Source organism: Oryctolagus cuniculus, chromosome 9 (assembly GCF_051225735.1).
Source record: "Oryctolagus cuniculus isolate XC-2025 breed Fujian yellow rabbit chromosome 9, ASM5122573v1, whole genome shotgun sequence".
Lineage (NCBI taxonomy): Eukaryota > Metazoa > Chordata > Mammalia > Lagomorpha > Leporidae > Oryctolagus > Oryctolagus cuniculus.
This window is the reverse complement of record NC_142875.1, coordinates 129,535,770-129,553,699: the sequence shown is the minus strand read 5'-3', so window position 1 is coordinate 129,553,699 and position 17,930 is coordinate 129,535,770. Positions and strand designations below refer to the sequence as shown.

The window sequence follows — 17,930 nt, the reverse complement described above, 5'->3', positions numbered from 1 at the left end:
CCTGCTAATGTGCCTGGAAAAGCAGCAAAGATGGCCCAAGTGTTTGGGCCCCTGCACCCACGTGGAATACCCAGAAGATGCTGCTGGCTGTTAGCCTCAGCCTAGCCCAGCCCTTGTAGTTGGGCCCCTGGGGAGTCAAAGCAGATGGAAGATTTCCCTGTCTCTCTCTCTGTAACTCTGCCTTTCAAATAAATAAATCCTTTTTAAAAAGAACCTTAATCTTTATAGAGTTTAAGTTTAGGATTTTTCTCAACATTTCAGCAATCAAGTGAACTCTAAAACATGCTTTATAGCCTAAGCATCTCAAATGAGTGGATTTAAATTAAAATGTTAGCAGATCTTAGTAACAAGAACTTGGGGCAGAGTAGTTTTATTTTAAATTTTCTCAGATTTCCACCCTACAAATACATGTGTCTTAGAATATTCTCTGCTACTGCAACAGAACACTTGAGGCTGGGTATGTCATTCATAAAAGGGATTTATTGAGTTCAGTTTTGGAGGCTGCAGTCCTACTGGTTCCACCTCTAGGGCGGGCCCCCTGGGGTGTGTCCCACCATGGTAGATGTCATCACGTGTGACAGAAGAATAGCATTCTCATGACGCAACAGGTAGGAGGAAGGATTTGGGGGCTGGCCTTGCTCTTTTTTTGACAACTCACTTTCAGGGTTACTAATAGCATTCATTCCTTTTGAGGATCGAGCGTCCAAGGCTCTAATCACCTTTCACCTAATACAGATTTTCCCATCTCAGCATCGCCACATTGGGGACCACAACCGAGTTCCCAGCCCGAGAACCTCTGGGGACAGAGTCAAATCAAGTTCAAACCATATCAAGTATTGAGGGGAATATTTAAAACCTGGATTTTCATGCACGGTATATTCAAAACCACTTGGTGATAGGAGGAATTCCCAGCAAGGCCAAATTAAGAGAAGGTGTGGCCAAAATACGCAGCAGGACCAAGCAGAAACAATGTCAAAGTTGTTCACATGTCACTTAATCCTCAGAACAATACTACAAAATTTTTGGTGTAGAATTTCTTTTTTTTTTTATTTGACAGGTAGAGTTACAGACAGCGAGAGAGACAGAGAGAAAGGTCTTCCCTCTGTTGGTTCACTCCCCAAATGGCTGCCACAGCTAGTGCTGTGCTGATCCAAAGCTGGGTGCTTCGTCCTGGTCTCCCATGCGGGTGCAGGGTCCAAGCACTTGGGCCATCCTCCACTGCACTCCCAGGCCACAGCATGAGAGCTGGACTGGAAGAGGAGCAGCCGGGACTAGAACCCGGCGCCTATATGGGATCCTGGCGCCTATATGGGATGCCGGCGCCACAGACAGAGGATTAGTCAAGTGAGCCACGGCACCGGCCCCCAGAGTTTCCCTTTTTAAAAACACCAAACTAAGATTATATAAATTGAATAATGTAAACTAAAATAAAGGGAATTTTTTTAATTTTTAAAATTTATTGATTTGAAAATGAAGCGAGGGAAGGGGACTCCCACCTGCAGGTTCCTGATGCCTACACCCACTAGGGCTGAAGCTAGGAATTGGGAACTCAGTCCACATCTCCCACATGGGTGGCACAGCCCCAGGTCTTTGAACTCTGACCTGCGACCTCTCAGGGTTTACACTGGTAGGAAGCGACAGTCAGGAACTGGAACTGGAGCCAGACCCAGGTAGTGGATATAGGGTGTGGGCATCCTAACCACTTGTCTGATACTGCTCCCGGAACCTAAGGTCACGATCATCTCATTCTACCACCTACAAGAGGAAAAGTCAACACCTTAAGGAAGTACTTTCTAGTTTCCTTTGAAATGCAGACACGGTCAATTTTTCACTTTGAACAGCAAAAAATGGGTCTCCTTTGAGAATACACACTGGCATGGCATGGTGCAAATATTTGGACCTGCATTTGAAATTACTTAACCTTTATCAATCAAATGATACACTATTTAAAGCAGTCATACATGACTGCATGTACGCATGCACACACACACACAGGCACAGAGGAAAAAAATAAACCTCTACCTTCTGTAAGCTGAATTTTTATGAACAGCAGTGGCTTTAATAGACAGCAGTAAAAACTCTCATGCTTCCACCTGAAAAATTAGAATTCCATTCCTTTATAAACTTAATATTTGGGGTTTTTCACATATGCTACCATGTCTACATTACATAAAATAAGTCAGATGTGGATGGTTGCATAACAGGTGAAATAACCCATCTCAACAGGAAGGGGAAGGTGTCATAATCAAGATAAAATGCTGTGACTGTAAACCATTGTAAAACTGCCTCTGGAAGAGAGTTATCAGCCCGAGTTTTCCTAATGAAGTGCGTTTGAGTTATGCCTGGCACTTAGTGTACATAAACACGTAGAGGTGGTGTCATACTCTGTTGTCTCACTCAGATGGGCAACCTTAAACACCTGCGACTGAAATTGAAAGGAAAATACTGTTTGCTTCTGTGTGCATTCCAAGTGCAGAGGATGAGAGAGGCAATCAGAAGACAACATCATGGCCCCTGGCTTTGGTGGCACACTGGGATCCAGTAGTGGTTAGAGATATTAACAAAATAATAGGGAAGAGGCTTTACCCTAGAGTGATTTCTTATTTATTTATATTCATTTTATTTGAAAGGCAGAGAAACAAAGAGATACTTGGCCTGCTATTTAACTCCTGCAACAACTAGGACAGAGCCAGGCTGAAATCAGGAACAGAAATTCAACCCAGGTTTCCTGTGTGGTTGGCAGTACCCAAGTACTCGAACCATCACCTACTGCCTCTGAAGCACATTCGTACGAAGCTGGACCAGAAGCCCAAGCAGCAAACTCCATCCCAAGCACTCTGATAGGCGATACAAGAATCCCAAGTAGCAATTTAACCACTGCGCCATAACACTCATCCCAGAAATTACATGTAAATGCCACAGTAATCCAAGTTTCCCTTAACACCAGTCTACTTTTTGAAAAGTTAAGTAGGTCAGAAATATTTTTTCTCTTTTTAACAAAATAGGACCTGGCTGCATAGTTCTTACTCATTACCGGTGTTCTGTCCTAGATTATCCTGATGTTGTCACCACCTATATCCACACCTCTGGGTTCCCTTTCTCTGACTTCTTATTCTTTTTCACTTCCTTCTCTATTTTCTGCACCCGGCGTTTCTTTCCAATTTATCCTAACTCATCCTCATTCCTTGTCCTCTTGATCCTTTGTGCCAGTTATAAAATCATGATCCCTCCAATCTTTGGATGAGCACAAATGCAGTCGTCTCAAGACCTAGGGTTGAGCCAAGTCTCTCTATGTTGTGTCAAGTATTACGATTACTTTTGTCCCAAACAGGACTTTCAGTGACTTCCTGACTCCCTCCTCCAGTGTGCACATCTCAGGAAACCCAGCAGTGGCTCAAGCCACACATCTGCAAGTCATTCAGATTCCTCGTGTTCTCTCATCCTGCACATTCCAGCCATCAGCAAATCCTCTGCTCTCTCCCTCTAGAATGTACGCCAATCTTGTCCACTCTTCTTCACCGGCACAGATACCCTCCCTGTACAAGCCATCATTACACCTCCAACCTGAAACGCTTTCTCATCTGGCTCCATGATTCTGCTCATTCTCATCTCTAAACCATTGTCTACACATAGCTGTAATCTTGTTTCTAAGATGCAAATTAAATAATCAACAGTCCCCTTTCTCCACAAAACGTGGTAACTCTCACTTTACAGTCAGACTGAGAGATCTTCAAGAATTTAGGAAAGCATGATGGCAGATCATATAGTCATCTGGTGACAGCAAAATTTATTCTACCAAGTCATAAGTCATGTGTACTTACTTCCTTGGTACTTATGTTTGTCCTTGGCTTTACCTGAAGTGACTGATGATACCACCTCAGTCTGGGAGATATTCTGGTCAACCTAAACCCATCGCCCTGGGTTATTATGGGCAACAGAATTATCCTGCATTTCTTCTTTGCAGGCCAAGCTAAACTCTATATAATCACAAACATATCCAACAGTATTTGAATTAGTGCCTAGTGTACTTGAATTACTCAGACAGGTTAACACAGTGGCACGTTCATGGGAAAATTCTCCATAGGTAAAAATGACACAGAAACAAGGAACAGCTATTTGGAGAAATGACTCTTCATGGGTCTCTCCATCTGTGCACACCTTGCAAGCCGATTGTTCTTTGTTGTGGTCTATCTCTTCAATCATGCTCAAATAGTGAGCACCCTTGGATGACAGTGTCTTCATCCAGAAAAAAATATACAGGCTTTCTGACAGTACTAGAAGGTAATGCTCCTTCTGTAGCAAAGACCAAGCTTCTTCACTGTCCAGCACAGTAAAGATAAAGTCCCCTTTAGGAGCAAAAGGCAGACGTGCTTATTGTCCATGACGAAACACCGAGTTCCTCAAGCCCAGGCTTCCTCTTGTAGTAAAATGAGACCCACAGGCAAGTATCTGGACCCACTCATACTGTGGGATGTAGGAGCAATGATATATTGACTTTCATGCTGACTGCTCTTCAGTGAGTCACCAACCAGGTCTCTGATCTCCGAGTCTTAAGCCTTTGACAGCAAACTTCAAGATCTGGTCAATCTTAGTTCAGCTGCCATTAACAATGCCATCTTCACCTCAAGCCATTTCAACGACTTCCTTATTGCTCATAAAAGAGCAATGGTGGCCGGCGCCACGGCTCAATAGGCTAATCCTCCGCCTTGCGGCGCCAGCACACCGGGTTCTAGTCCCAGTCGGGGCGCCAGATTCTGTCCCGGTTGCCCCTCTTCCAGGCCAGCTCTCTGCTGTGGCCCGGAAAGGCAGTGGAGGATGGCTCAAGTGCTTGGGCCCTGCACCCCATGGGAGACCAGGAGAAGCACCTGGCTCCTGCCTTCAGATCAGCACAACGCGCCAGCCATGGCGGCCATTGGAGGGTGAACCAACGGCAAAGGAAGACCTTTCTCTCTGTCTCTCTCTCTCACTATCCACTCTGCCTGTCAAAAAAAAAAAAAAAGCAATGGTAAAGAAGTATCCACATGTTCCACAGAACCTGTATCATCTAGCTCCTATCTACTTCCACAAATCCCAATTACACTATGCAGCATGAAACTACAGAATCAGGATACAGGCATCATCTCATAATCCCAAAAATATCAACCAGAGACCAAAACCTTCCACCAGAGTTAACTGAATTAAGTGTGAGGAAAACACAACTGCTGGGTAGCAAAAAACATTTCTTCAATACTAATAAATTATGCTCACAATATCACCCAAAGTCTTAGTGTTTTTTTACGATTGAGGGTATGCTGTTTAGCAGATAAGCTGTTTAGGGAGATGATAGTATATAGCTGTGAGGGTAGGGGTGATAAGCCGGAGTATTACTAGCAAGGATTCAGACAACCAAGAAGCCAGAACTCAAAAGTAACTTGGTTCACAGTGTTATTTGAGGCTATTTGCCATCTATCTGGGTACTCTAGGTCCAGGTTCTGACCCCCTGCCAGATGGCTGGCATGATGGCTGCTTGCCATAAAAGAGTAAGCACAAAGGAGAACTGAGTTGTCTTTATCCCTACACAAACCGATCATTGCTTTTATATTGCTCTCATCCTTCTCAGCCTTAAACCTGACATTCATTCTTTTGGTAAAAACTTATCTAGATACAAGAGGTGTTTCAAAGTGGCACAAAGAGGTCTCCAGCTTTCTCCCCTACAAAAGGAGTATTTTCTGCGTCAGTTTATTGCTAAGGATTTAATTAGTGTAAACCCGAGATGCAATCGTGCAGAGCACAAAATAACTCCACCAGCCAGCCATCTGCCACCCTCCCCCTACCACACCACACACACATCCACTGCCCGCTTGCACTCCTAGGACCTAACAGGCTCTAAAGAGCGATGGTGCCCATCAAACTCACAAGCGCATTTTAGGTCACACTGTGTATACCAATCCCTGGATACATAACCATCAACTGTGTCATTTGAGGGCAGAGCTCTGTTGTCATCAAGTGTTAGGCTTTGAGCCTAGTCCTGCTAAGTGTTTTTTAGGGCTGTTGTCAGTGACTGGCATAAATGCTCATTTCCTTCTTGGTCTGCTGGCTTTTGCTTTGGCCTGCCTGGCCTGGTTCTGGCCGTCGTGGCTTCTGGAGAGTAAACCAGCAAATGGACAATTTCTAACTGTGACCTTCAAAATGAATAAATCTTGTAAGAAAAAAAATAGAGGTTTTAAAAATCACAACAGTGATGTATCTAAGACATGAATCCAAGGTTTCCAGTACCAGAGCTTATGCTTTGCCACTACAAGCTGAAAATCTGGTGTGTATGTGTATGAGAGAGAGCAGGTGGAGGAAGGCTAAGAGTTGGAGTCAAAAACCACACTGAGTTAACAGTGGTCAAAAAAAATTCAGTTTAAGGCGCTAAAAAATGGAAACAAAACCATCACTAACTGAGTCGTATATGTTACTTGCAGAGAAATAAGGTATTTTATCAAGATGAGAAGGGAAGAATTAGAGACCTCAAAATCCGAGAGACAGAAAGTCACGAATGCATTTCCTATGAGGCCTTTGACGTTACTCACCTAGAGTCGTTCTAAATGTTAACAGAATTCCTGTGAGGCACCAGTGCCAGCGCCGTCCCCTTGTTCTGTGTGCACGGTGCACACCACCACAGGAAGTAACAGACGTGAACACAGAGCAATCAGCGAATTTGCTGAGCTCATTTCAGAGCTGGCATCTGCCTGAGTCAGAGCTTCACAGGAGCCTCTGGGAACAGAATTCCCGACTGAAACCAGTGACACAGCAGCTGCCAGGCTAAAATATAAAGACGAGGCCACGACACAGGGTTACTTCTGCAGAGAATCTGACATCCCTAAGTGGCACACCTGGCCCGTAACATCGCTATCCCTCCACAGTGCCACGGACTGCTTTTCCATAAAGCAAGATTCTTTGTAGTTTGTGAAGAGCACATTTTTCATTTATGGTATAATCAATTATAATCCTTTTTAAAATTCCAACAGTGAAATGACAATGTAATGAGAGTTACTAAAAACTTCTGAGAAAAATCTTCTAATAAAACCAATTAGTTTTATGAAGAGCAAGAAATTTCCTCTTTGAAAAACAGTATTTTCTAGAACATTTGATCCAATTCTGGGGAAAAAAAAGCAATTGTTTTCTAAAATCTTACTTCTCCCTACCCTAGTCAAGAAGAATCAGGCTGGCTGTGTCCTCCTGCTATTGATGGTAGTTTTAATTTATTTCCTAGACATTGTCTTTTTCATGCTATCATGGAAACTGCAGTACTGCAATGGGTTTCAGATTTTTAGTTATTAATCACCTAGGAAACCAAACATTAAATCCCTTACTGGTGGAGACCAAGTAGTGCAAGGGTCCCACACATCTTCTGAGGGAGAACTGACTATATGACCACTGAAGTGTCTAATTGCCCTTTGCACAAATAACTTAATTTTCAAGGGTTCAATCCCACACTAAAGACAGTTGTCATTCAGGACAAAGAAGCATTTCTATTTCATAGAATCACACTTATTAAGTGCTTTATGTTTACAACAAAAGCAGTGATTTGAGATTTTACTATTGGTGAGATTTCTCCAAAACATTACTTGTTTTTTTTTCCTTCTGTGAAAAGTAAAAAGCATTGAAAAATGTCTACCAGCCAGTGTTCTCCAGAGGCCCAAGCTTATGCACATGCACACACACACAAACTGGTAGTGAAGTGTTATTTCAAATTATATTGTGAGTTAAAATGGCTCACCCATTTCGGGGAGCTGGCAGGTCTGACATCCTCAGGTAGGCTGGAAACCCATAAGCATCACCAAGCCTTTAAGCAAAATTCCTTCTTCTCTAGCAAACCTAAGTTTTGGCTCTGAAGGTCTGCCATGGATTGAAGGAAAGCGATATATACGATCAAGGATAATCTCTAACTACAGGGGATTCAGAGTCAAGGTTAACCACATATCCTATTGGACCACTGCAGGGATTATAGGGTGTGGGGGAGAGGAGTAACAGGTGTGGTCTACAGGAAGCAGGAACTGGAGCAAGCTGCTGCCAACAGTGCCAGAACCTGCCCTTGTGTGACCAGCACTGGCCTGTGGCCGGACAGACGCTCATCTCACTGCTGCTGCAGGGCCCTCTGAAGGAGGCTGCCCTGCTCCATTGCCTTCATAGCAGCTCAGACTCAAGTTTCAACCCCGTCCCACCCCCAGCACCAGACAAGCTGTATCCCTCGGAAGGACCAAACCCACACCTGCCGGTGATGCAGTTTAGGTTCCAGCAACCGTGCAGGTCCACCACAGCCTACAGCCATCTACACAGCCCCAGTTTTGAATACACAAAGAAAGCCCCTGTGTAATAACGAGAAAAATAAAAAACAAGCCCCAGACTATTAGTGTTATGGGAATAAAATACAAAATTATAGCAATAATAAAATCAAGTATGTGTGTGCCACTACATATCATTGTTTAGGCAATACTGCAACTCCTCTCAATGTGTGAACCCATTTAATCTTCATAAACCCCATATGGGATAAAATACTATTAACATTTCCCTTTTATAAATGAGCAAACTTAAACACAGAACAGTTTAGTAAGCTTTGCCCATGCCTTCACTGCCCAGTACCTAAGCGAGGAAGAAACTACTAAAGGAACAGATGGAACACATTGTAAACCCATCTCCTCTATCAAGGGGATGGCAGTGAAGGCTTCCAAGAGACTGCGCCATTTACATGGAACCCTTGAGAATGGCCAAAGTTACAGTTTATATAGATGAAGAAGGCAGGTGGCTATGCTAGAGGATGGAACGGCATACTCTGAGACCAGACGAGGCTCAGCTATCCACACGAAACCAATGAAGATTTGGGAGGAGGTAGCAGAGAGCAGAGTTCAGAGTATGCGGAAGGATGCAAAGGAGCCACGCCTGGAAAGGAACATGGACCCCGTCCTGTGAGACAGACAGGTCAGGAAGCACTCAACCCTGCTCAGCTCCACCCCACAGTGCCTGGGCAACACCACAGCACAAAGATCAACATCCCAATCCTGATCAACCCAAATCAACACCCTGTCCCAGTGTAAGCTTCAGCCCTGTAGGCACTGGGGTTTAATAGACAGACTCAAATGGATTCGTCAGGACTAATGTATGGCTCTTTAAATTGAAATACATTTGAGAATGTTAAATCAAGGAAGTAACTATTCCTTTGTGAGTAAAAAAAATGTTTACTCTTTTGCTTACAACCAACCGGTAAGGGAAGAAATGGACACTGAGCCTCACGCAATGCCCAAAGGAGGCACAAAGGCAACGGCACCAAAGCAGGTGCACTAGTGAATAAGGAGATGCCTGACAAAGCGGAGCTGAGAATGAGAGAGCAGCCTCATTTCCAACTGCAGTCACGACCCTGTAACAACAGACCACTATGGTAAGGGACACAAGGGTTATTATGGGGCTGCAAAGTTCCTCGTCTATCTGTTGTACCCCTCTTTTTTGGGGGGAGGGGGTCTGCATGTTTAGATACACACATACGACAGTGTTGCAGCTCCCTGCCCTGGTCAGCAGAGCACCATACTGTACTGTGCGTGTGTGTAGTCTAGGATCAATAGGCTGCATCATGTGCAGCAGGCCATTGAATCCAGGATCATACAAGTGCCCTGTGACGTTCCAACAAGGATGAGATCTCCCAACGCTGCATTTCTCCAAACATCTCTGTCACTAAGCTGTGTGTCTGCATAGCAATAGCACTATCTGAGTCCATTCTCCAAAGCATACTTTGTCAACAGATACAAACAAGTGGATCCTTTGGGTTTTTTTCCATGAATCTTTACTGAGGAACCCACTGCATGCTGAAAACAATGTGAAGCCCCAAGATACAAACTCAGGGGCACAGCCTGTGCGCTCCAGAGGTGAGCGGATTACACTAAGCACTGAGATTCTCAAACACTCTCAAAGAGCTCCCACCAGCTCAACTAGATAAAAAGGAGATCAGGGAGCCAAACCCGCAACAGCAACACTTGCACAGTTCTGTTAGGCGCAGAGGGTGTAGACAATGAATTCAGAAGTCTCCCTCTGTCGGCACCCTGACTAGTAGGCACTCCTTCTTGCTCTAGAGGGCACACAGGGCGAGACCAGTGGAGTGGTGGGCAGCGATGGGCTGCAAGACAGACACAGGTGGTGAGCAGGCTATTGGCAAACACTGGAAAGAAATCTAGAGGGTGGAGACTTATTTCTGAAGTAAGCACATCTGACATTTTGCGACATCTCCAAAATGCTATCAGAATGAATCCCACTCAAAATAATTCAATCTTAAATCTATTCACTAGGACTTTTTTAACAAAATACTTGCCAGGAAATAATTTAACTAAAAAGTATTAGAGATTAATTGAGAGAATTAAGACAAAATACTTTCCTTCTATTAATGCCATGAGCTGGCAGCTAATGAGATTATAGGCAGATGATACAATAAAGCCAGTCGTAAGCATCCTGAACTTGCTTACGGTAGGGGAACTTTTTAAAAAATGTTTTTGCCTCGACAAACTCACCATGACCTCGCTTCACACAGTTAAGGAACTCATGTTTATCCTGTCTGGAAAACCAAAGCTTATCCAAGAGTTTTATTTTTGTGGGCTGACCAGTTAGCCACAGACCATGCAGACCGCTTAGACAAGAGTAGATGTCCTGTGGCAGCCTCTACTCCCTACTAGAAGGAGGTATATTTTCTCATGGCTTCCCTGTTCTCTCACTTAAAGACCATATGCTTAATTTTTCTGGCTTATTAGAGGTTAGCTTTGGTTTTGCTTTTATTACCTTTGGTGAAGTTCAGCAGAAATGTGTATTTTTATTAGCACAGGCTCAGCACCACTCAGATATGAAGAGCTAAGATGTTTCACGCCCTGGATTTGGTGGTGACAATGGAGAGAAATCGGAACAAAGACACAGATGGCGGGTGGTGGGTTCGGGCATTGGGTAACTTTCCAAATGGCAAGGATGCCTTATGCGAGGGAACCAAGAGGTGGGAGAGGAAGATCAAACAACCCAGCCCTCGCTCTCGACCATGCACATGTATTCCCTCGTCAGAGTGGAACGCAGCACTGCACCCTTAGAGGCATGCAGACATCTCCACTTCGCTCCCCCAAAACCTGCCACCCTGTGTGAGCGGATGGTCTCACCATTCTCCTGGAGCTACGCAGACTGCACAATTGCTTCAGACGGATACCACACGATAGCACACATAGAAAGGAACTCTCATCCACCCCGCATTTCAAAATCAAAACCAGTGCAGTCATTCCTTTACATCCAAGGGCAATGCAGGTATAGATTCTAACAGCAGGGATCTAAAAAAATACATTCGTACTGAATACATACAAAAATTTTTTTCTTCTCATTCTCCAAATCAGAGTACAACTATTTACACAGCATTGTATTGTTTTGGGTATTAGAAGTGGTGTACAGGGCCGGCGCCGTGGCTCAATAGGCTAATCCTCCACCTTGCGGCGCCGGCACACCGGGTTCTAGTCCCGGTTGGGGCGCCAGATTCTGTCCCGGTTGCCCCTCTTCCAGGCCAGCTCTCTGCTGTGGCCAGGGAGTGCAGTGGAGGATGGCCCAGGTGCTTGGGCCCTGCACCCCATGAGACCAGGAGAAGCACCTGGCTCCTGCCATTGGATCAACGCGGTGCCCCGGCTGCAGCGCGCCAGCCGCGGTCGCCATTGGAGGGTGAACCAACGGCAAAGGAAGACCTTTCTCTCTGTCTCTCTCTCTCACTGTCCACTCTGCCTGTCAAAAATAATAATAAAATAAAAAAAATAAAAAAATAAAAAAGAAGTGGTCTACAGGTGGTTTAAACTACTCAGGAGGGCCGGCGCCGCGGCTCAATAGGCTAATCCTCCACCTTGCTGCGCCGGCACACCGGGTTCTAGTCCCGGTCGGGGCGCCGGATTCTGTCCCGGTTGCCCCTCTTCCAGGCCAGCTCTCTGTTATGGCCCGGGAGTGCAGTGGAGGATGGCCCAGGTGCTTGGGCCCTGCACCCCATGGGAGACCAGGAAAAGCACCTGGATCCTGGCTCCTGCCATCGGATCAGCGCGGTGCGCCGGCTGCAGCGGCGGCCATTGGAGGGTGAACCAACGGCAAAGGAAGACCTTTCTCTCTCTGTCTCTCTCTCTCACTGTCCACTCTGCCTGTAAAAAAAAAAAAAATTAAAAAAAAAAAGTTTAAACTACTCAGGAGGATCGGGTAGGTTGTACATGCAACTTATGTGAGGGGCCTGACCATTAGTGGATTTTTTTTCTATCTAGTGGGATGTGGAGGTCCTGGAACCAGTCCCCAAGGATACTGAGGGACTTGAACTCAAGCCTTCAACCTCTGACCAAACTTGTAATCAATCTCCCAGACTCTCTACTTTTACACTAATCCAGCCTAAAGAATGCCAGCGGGTGACTTCTTACAGCTCATGTCGCTCTCCTGCTCAGCCATCACCCGTTTCCTCCTGCCTTGTGTGTTCTATTCCACCCCCTTCTGAATGTACTTAAAACCCCACAGAAGGGGACTCGGGCTCTCCCTTCCGGGCCTCTGACTGTTCTTGGTGGATCAACAGCTGGTCCCGCTGACAGCACTCACATCGCCGCCTCTCGGTGGAAAGCCTCCTCCACCTTTCTCTCCCAGTATCGTTCCCCACCCCTCCAGGAGACTGCCCAGCTCCTCGGGGTCCCTCCTCCTCTGAGCCCCGAGAGCATCCTGTGGGAGGTTCTCTCAGCACCTTCCTAGTCTTCTTGCCTGCGTATTTTTTTGCTGGTCCCTCTTCTTGCTAGCCCTCCGTTAGACAAAAGAGCGAACAGGAATGAGAATGCAGGCTGAGCGCTTGTGCTCCTCCACCCTTGCAGAGCCTCGGCATTCACTGGGCCTAAGACTGGGCTTCCACATCTGAAGGCAATCAGAGTGTTTGCCTCCCACAGCTGTTGTGAACGCGCAGTCATGAACGTATGTGGGCCAGCGCCGCGGCTCACTAGGCTAATCCTCCGCCTTGCGGCACCGGCACACCGGGTTCTAGTCCCGGTCGGGGCGCCGGATTCTGTCCCGGTTGCCCCTCTTCCAGGCCAGCCCTCTGCTGTGGTCTGGGAGTGCAGTGGAGGATGGCCCAGGTGCTTGGGCCCTGCACCCCATGGGAGACCAGGAAAAGCACCTGGCTCCTGGCTCCTGCCATTGGATCAGCGTGGTGCGCCGGCCGTGGCGGCCATTGGAGGGTGAACCAACGGCAAAGGAAGACCTTTCTCTCTGTCTCTCTCTCTCACTATCCACTCTGCCTGTCAAAAAAAAAAAAAAAAAGGTATGTGAAGACCGCACAGGACCTACCACTACTCAAAGGTGCTTCATTGTATGTGGAATTGTGTCTTTATAACTCCCAGACACCCAGAGCACAGCCTGGAATGTAGCAGGTCTCAGACAGACACTGCCCGAGGAGAAGAGACGGCATCTTGAACAAAGAGGAAAGGAAGGAGGAAGTGGGAGGAAGAAAGCAGAGAAGAAAAGATGTCCAAACTCAGCATTAACAAACTGCTTAAGTACATTTGTCTTAGTCCACGCTTCTACCAAAAAAATATACACACCACAAGCTAGGGCATTTATAAAGAACACAAATGTTTCCTCTCACAGTTCTGGGGGCTCGAAGTCCAAGACAAGGCGCCCACAGGTCCGCCGTCTGGAAGGCTCTGCTGGGTTCTTTCTCGGGAGGGCAGACGTGCGGTCCTCATCGGCTGAAGGCAGAGAGCACACAGCCGGGCACCCTCCCCACCCCCACCCCACCCCCACGGGCCCCTTTATGAGGCTCCAATCCCATCCGCAGGGGAGGGGCACCTGCGGCCTCATCACCTCTCAAAGGCCCCACCTTTTAGCACTTATGTTCAACATTAACTTTCAACACCTGAATTTCGGAGAGAACACATTCAATCACAGCACACTTTCTATTGAAGGAAGAGGTTCCCACACTAAGATATTTTTTTCTTTCTTGAACTTTTATGTATTTACTTGAAAGACAGAGAGGTAGACAGACACTGTTGATTCATTGCCCAAATGCCTGCAACAGCCAGGACTGGGCCAGGCCAAAGCCAGGAGCTGAGAACTCTGTCTGGGTCTCCCATGTGGGTGTTAGAGACCCCAGTACTTGACCCATCACTGCTACCTCCAGGGTGCACATCAGCAGGAAGCTGGAATCAGAGCCAGAACTTTCATGGAGTCACTCCAGTATAAGATGCGGCTTTCCCGATGGCATCCTAACTGCTGTGACACATGACCACCCCCTCAAGTATTTTTTCAATGTGATGCATAGAAGTCGAGCTCCACCTTAGTCTGAGGCATTACTTACACAAGGAACATTTGTCTGTGTTACTGAATACCTAGAACAGAAAGCACTTTAGCAGAATGCAGAGAAAAAAACTCAGTATTATTTCACTAGGAAAGACTGCTGACGGCACAGACATAAAGACACACAGACACATGAACCAGCACACACAAATGCACTCCCACAACACGGAGTAGCTGCTTCACCTCCACGTGCGGAGGGTGTGCTGGCTGGTGGTGCTCACAGCTCTGCCAGTGAAACCGGTGTGGTAATTCAACATGAGCTGATAAAATTCTCATTCAAAAGGCCCTTGGATGATGTAGGGTTTGCATCAGTAAACAGATGACATTCTCAGAGACAGCTTTCACAATGTGTGGGCGAGGCATTGTGTAGAAATGCTGCTTCCAACTGCTGTTTAAAATTCCTAAAATAAACAGGAATTATCAGAACTGCTGGGGTCTCCTAACAAGCTGGAAACTTAACATTATGTGTACTGAAGAAATTGAACTTGAGCGTAATCCAAGGGAGAATGCATACAACCAGAAAACTATGAAAGATGAAGGATCCAAAACAATGCGTAGAAACTGAAGAAAATGGACAAGATGGCTTAATATCACGTTGAACCTAGGAGTAAATGATCCAGTGATCCAGCTCTTCAGAACTTTTCCGTATAAGGTGATCGCCCGAAAAAGGGCAGTCATGCAATATGTGAGGGTGGATTCTGATCCAGGGTTTACCCAGTCGGGCTGTTTCTCTCTACCTTGTGGATGGTTAGAGAAACACAACATACCAAAAGGCAAGTTTATATGTGCCCTTCCTCACACAGCCCTGAACCTAAGTGATACACTGAAATGCCTTTCTAGCCGTACTGTCCCAACTGCCCACCCCACAATCGTGGGCTCAGAAATCCATATCCTCCCAAGGCTCTCATGGAGAAATGTGACTTCCCTGACGGCCCCCAAACACTCCATCCTCACTCTTGCAGCCATTTAGGGGGTAAACCACATGACAGAGGATCTTTCTCTCTCTTCCTCTCTCTCTTCCTCTCTCTCTCTCTCTCTAGACTTTAAGATAAATAAGTATATAAATAATGAATAAATAAATGAAACGAACACTGGAATCAAACACAGAGCCTTAAGAACTTTCAGAGGAGAAAACACAAAAATTTCAATAAAAATAGGTCACAGACAATGGAAGGAGGATCAGAATGGTGTTGTTAGTCAGCTTTTTATCATTTTAACCGTAATACTAACAGGAGCTGCTTGAGAAGGATGGAGGCTTACGCTGGCACACGGTTTGGAGGTTCACAGTCCAAGGTCAGGTGGACACATTGGTTTAGGCATCTGGCAAGGGAGGGAAGATAACACAGGAGTCAGGATGCAGAGACACAGGGCACACACTGCCCTCACGGCTATATGTCTCTCTATATAGCCACAGTGATTGCCGCAGAATCACAGAAACTAATGCAATCTAACCACCTCCCAAGAACCCACTTGCAGCCACTATGATTCCATCCTTAATACACTAAACTCCAGCCTTAATCCATGAACATAGACTTGGGGGGAGGGTCAAGACTTGACCATGTGAGGAACATCTGAATTATTTTCCAAGCCATAACAGGTATCATGTAACACAGAAATGAAGTCTGAAGAAAATGTAGCAATGTCTGTAAAAATTCTTAGTGAAATGATATCCAAAGTAGACTTCTGTGTCTACCCCAACTACCAGTCATGGCTCAGCATACAGAGAAGAAGCCTTCAGACATACGAGACCTCAAATAGTGCCTCTTGTGCTCTCCAACACAGAGAGGACTTACTTCTAGAATGAAAGAAAGAAGAGGAAGGCATTGTGCTGGCAGTAGAACACAGCTTCAGGGAACAACTAGTCCAACAACAAACGAACAAATGATAGGGATTTGCAGATATTTGTAACAGAACACAACCTGACAATTCTAATATAATACACATACTTTAAGTGGAGAAATTAGCGGTATATTATTAGTGGTAAGGATGGAACTACTTAAGTCAATGTCAAAATCATTGTTATAATTTCCCAAAAAGAGCAAAACACTAAAATTTGTTAAAAGTGGAATTGCAAACATATTATATAATTACACGACTTAGATTTTTTTAATCAAAAGAATGTAAAGTCTGATTACTTTTCATAATCATGCCAATGACAAGAAGGGAAGAGAACTAAATCCTGCTCTTTCTGATAGAAGTTCAATGAGTTAAATCTAAAACTAAAAAAAATATCAAGAAATGGTAAAAAGAAGACCTAAATGAAAGATCTCTGCGAGTGAGATCCCAGTGGAAAGAACAGGCCATCAAAGAAGGAGGTACCTTTCTCTGAAGGGAGGAGAGAACTTCCACTTTGACTATGACCCTGTCGGAATAAGATCGAAGTCGGCGAACTCAAAAGGCTTCCATAGCCTTGGCAACTCATGACTAGAGCCTAGGGAGATTACTGACGCCATAAACAAGAGTGTCAAATTGTTAAGTGAACAACAGGAGTCACTGTGTACTTACTTCTCATGTGGGATCTGTCCTTAGTGTGTTGTCCAATGTGAAGTAATGCTATAACTAGTACTGAAACAGTATTTTACACTTTGTGTTTCTGTGTGGGTGCAAACTGATGAAATCTTTACTTAATATATACTAAATCAATCTTCTGTATATAAAGATAATTGAAAATGAATCTTGATGTGAATGGAATGGGAGAGGGAGGGCTGCAAGTGGGAGGGAAATTATGGGGGGGGGAGCCATTGTAATCCATAAACTGTACTTTGGAAATTTATATTTACTAAATAAAAAAAAGAAATGGTAGCACACACATATTGTTTAGAAATACGATGATAAATACCAGAAGAAATAGGTGAAATGAACAGGCAGGATGAGGGTCCAGAGCCTGAGACTGAAGTTGTGCTTCCTGTCGGTCAGTTCAGGCTGCTGTCAGACACCACTACAGATAGAGAGCTCTGAACCGCACACACTGGCCCCTGCAGCTCTGGAGGTGGGAGAGACCCTGATCCAGGTGCCGGCAGATCTGGTGTCTGGGAAGACCTATTCTTCCTACACACACCTCTGTATGTCTTCCCACGGTAGAAAGGGCAGGACAGCACACCATTTCCTCTTTAAAAAGGGCACTCATTCCTCTTATGAGAGCTCAGCCTTCGAGCCCTAGATACTTCCCGAAGCCCACCACTTCCTAAACGCAACACACTGGTGACAAGCGGTCAGCATAGGATTTTGGGGGAGCCACCAACATTCAGACCACAGCACTTGCAGTGGACCCCCAGTGACTATTCAGAACTACGCACATCCACACAAATAAAGTCAAACAAAAATGTAAAAGCAGCAATGCCTTCAAACGTATTTAACAAGACTTTAACATGCATTCTTATTTTATTCAACATGCTTGCCTCCACCTACATTTGAATATTTGTGTACACTTTCTATCCATCAGTGTCTTCAGTCTGGAGAAGGTTTGAAGCATTTTCAACTTCTAGCAACAGTCTTCAGTCTCCTAAGAACCCGCAGTCACGAGTCTGGAAGCATTAGTTTAAAGCTTAAATTTTAACTCAGTGGGGTCAACTACAGCTGAAAAGGAGCGCTAGTGGTTGCTC

The 17,930-nt window shown here is 45.3% G+C and overlaps 1 protein-coding gene across 19 annotated transcripts in view; it reads right to left on the bottom strand.

Annotated features, from left to right (window-relative positions):
- LOC103348950 (uncharacterized) overlaps window positions 1–17,930 on the bottom strand; it is a 395,863-nt gene that overhangs the window by 80,438 nt on the left and 297,495 nt on the right. For 5 of the 19 annotated variants that reach the window (XR_016213133.1, XR_016213136.1, XR_016213137.1 and 2 more), the window contains exon 1: window positions 13,619–13,761. The exons of the other annotated variants lie outside the window; for them this stretch is intronic. Coding sequence is in view for 1 of the 5 variants with exons in the window: in XM_089303991.1 (XP_089160117.1) it covers window positions 13,619–13,718 (100 nt within the window). In the remaining 4 variants the exon portion in view is untranslated. Of the gene's footprint in view, window positions 1–13,618; window positions 13,762–17,930 lie in introns of those variants that run through there. 19 annotated transcript variants of the gene reach the window in all.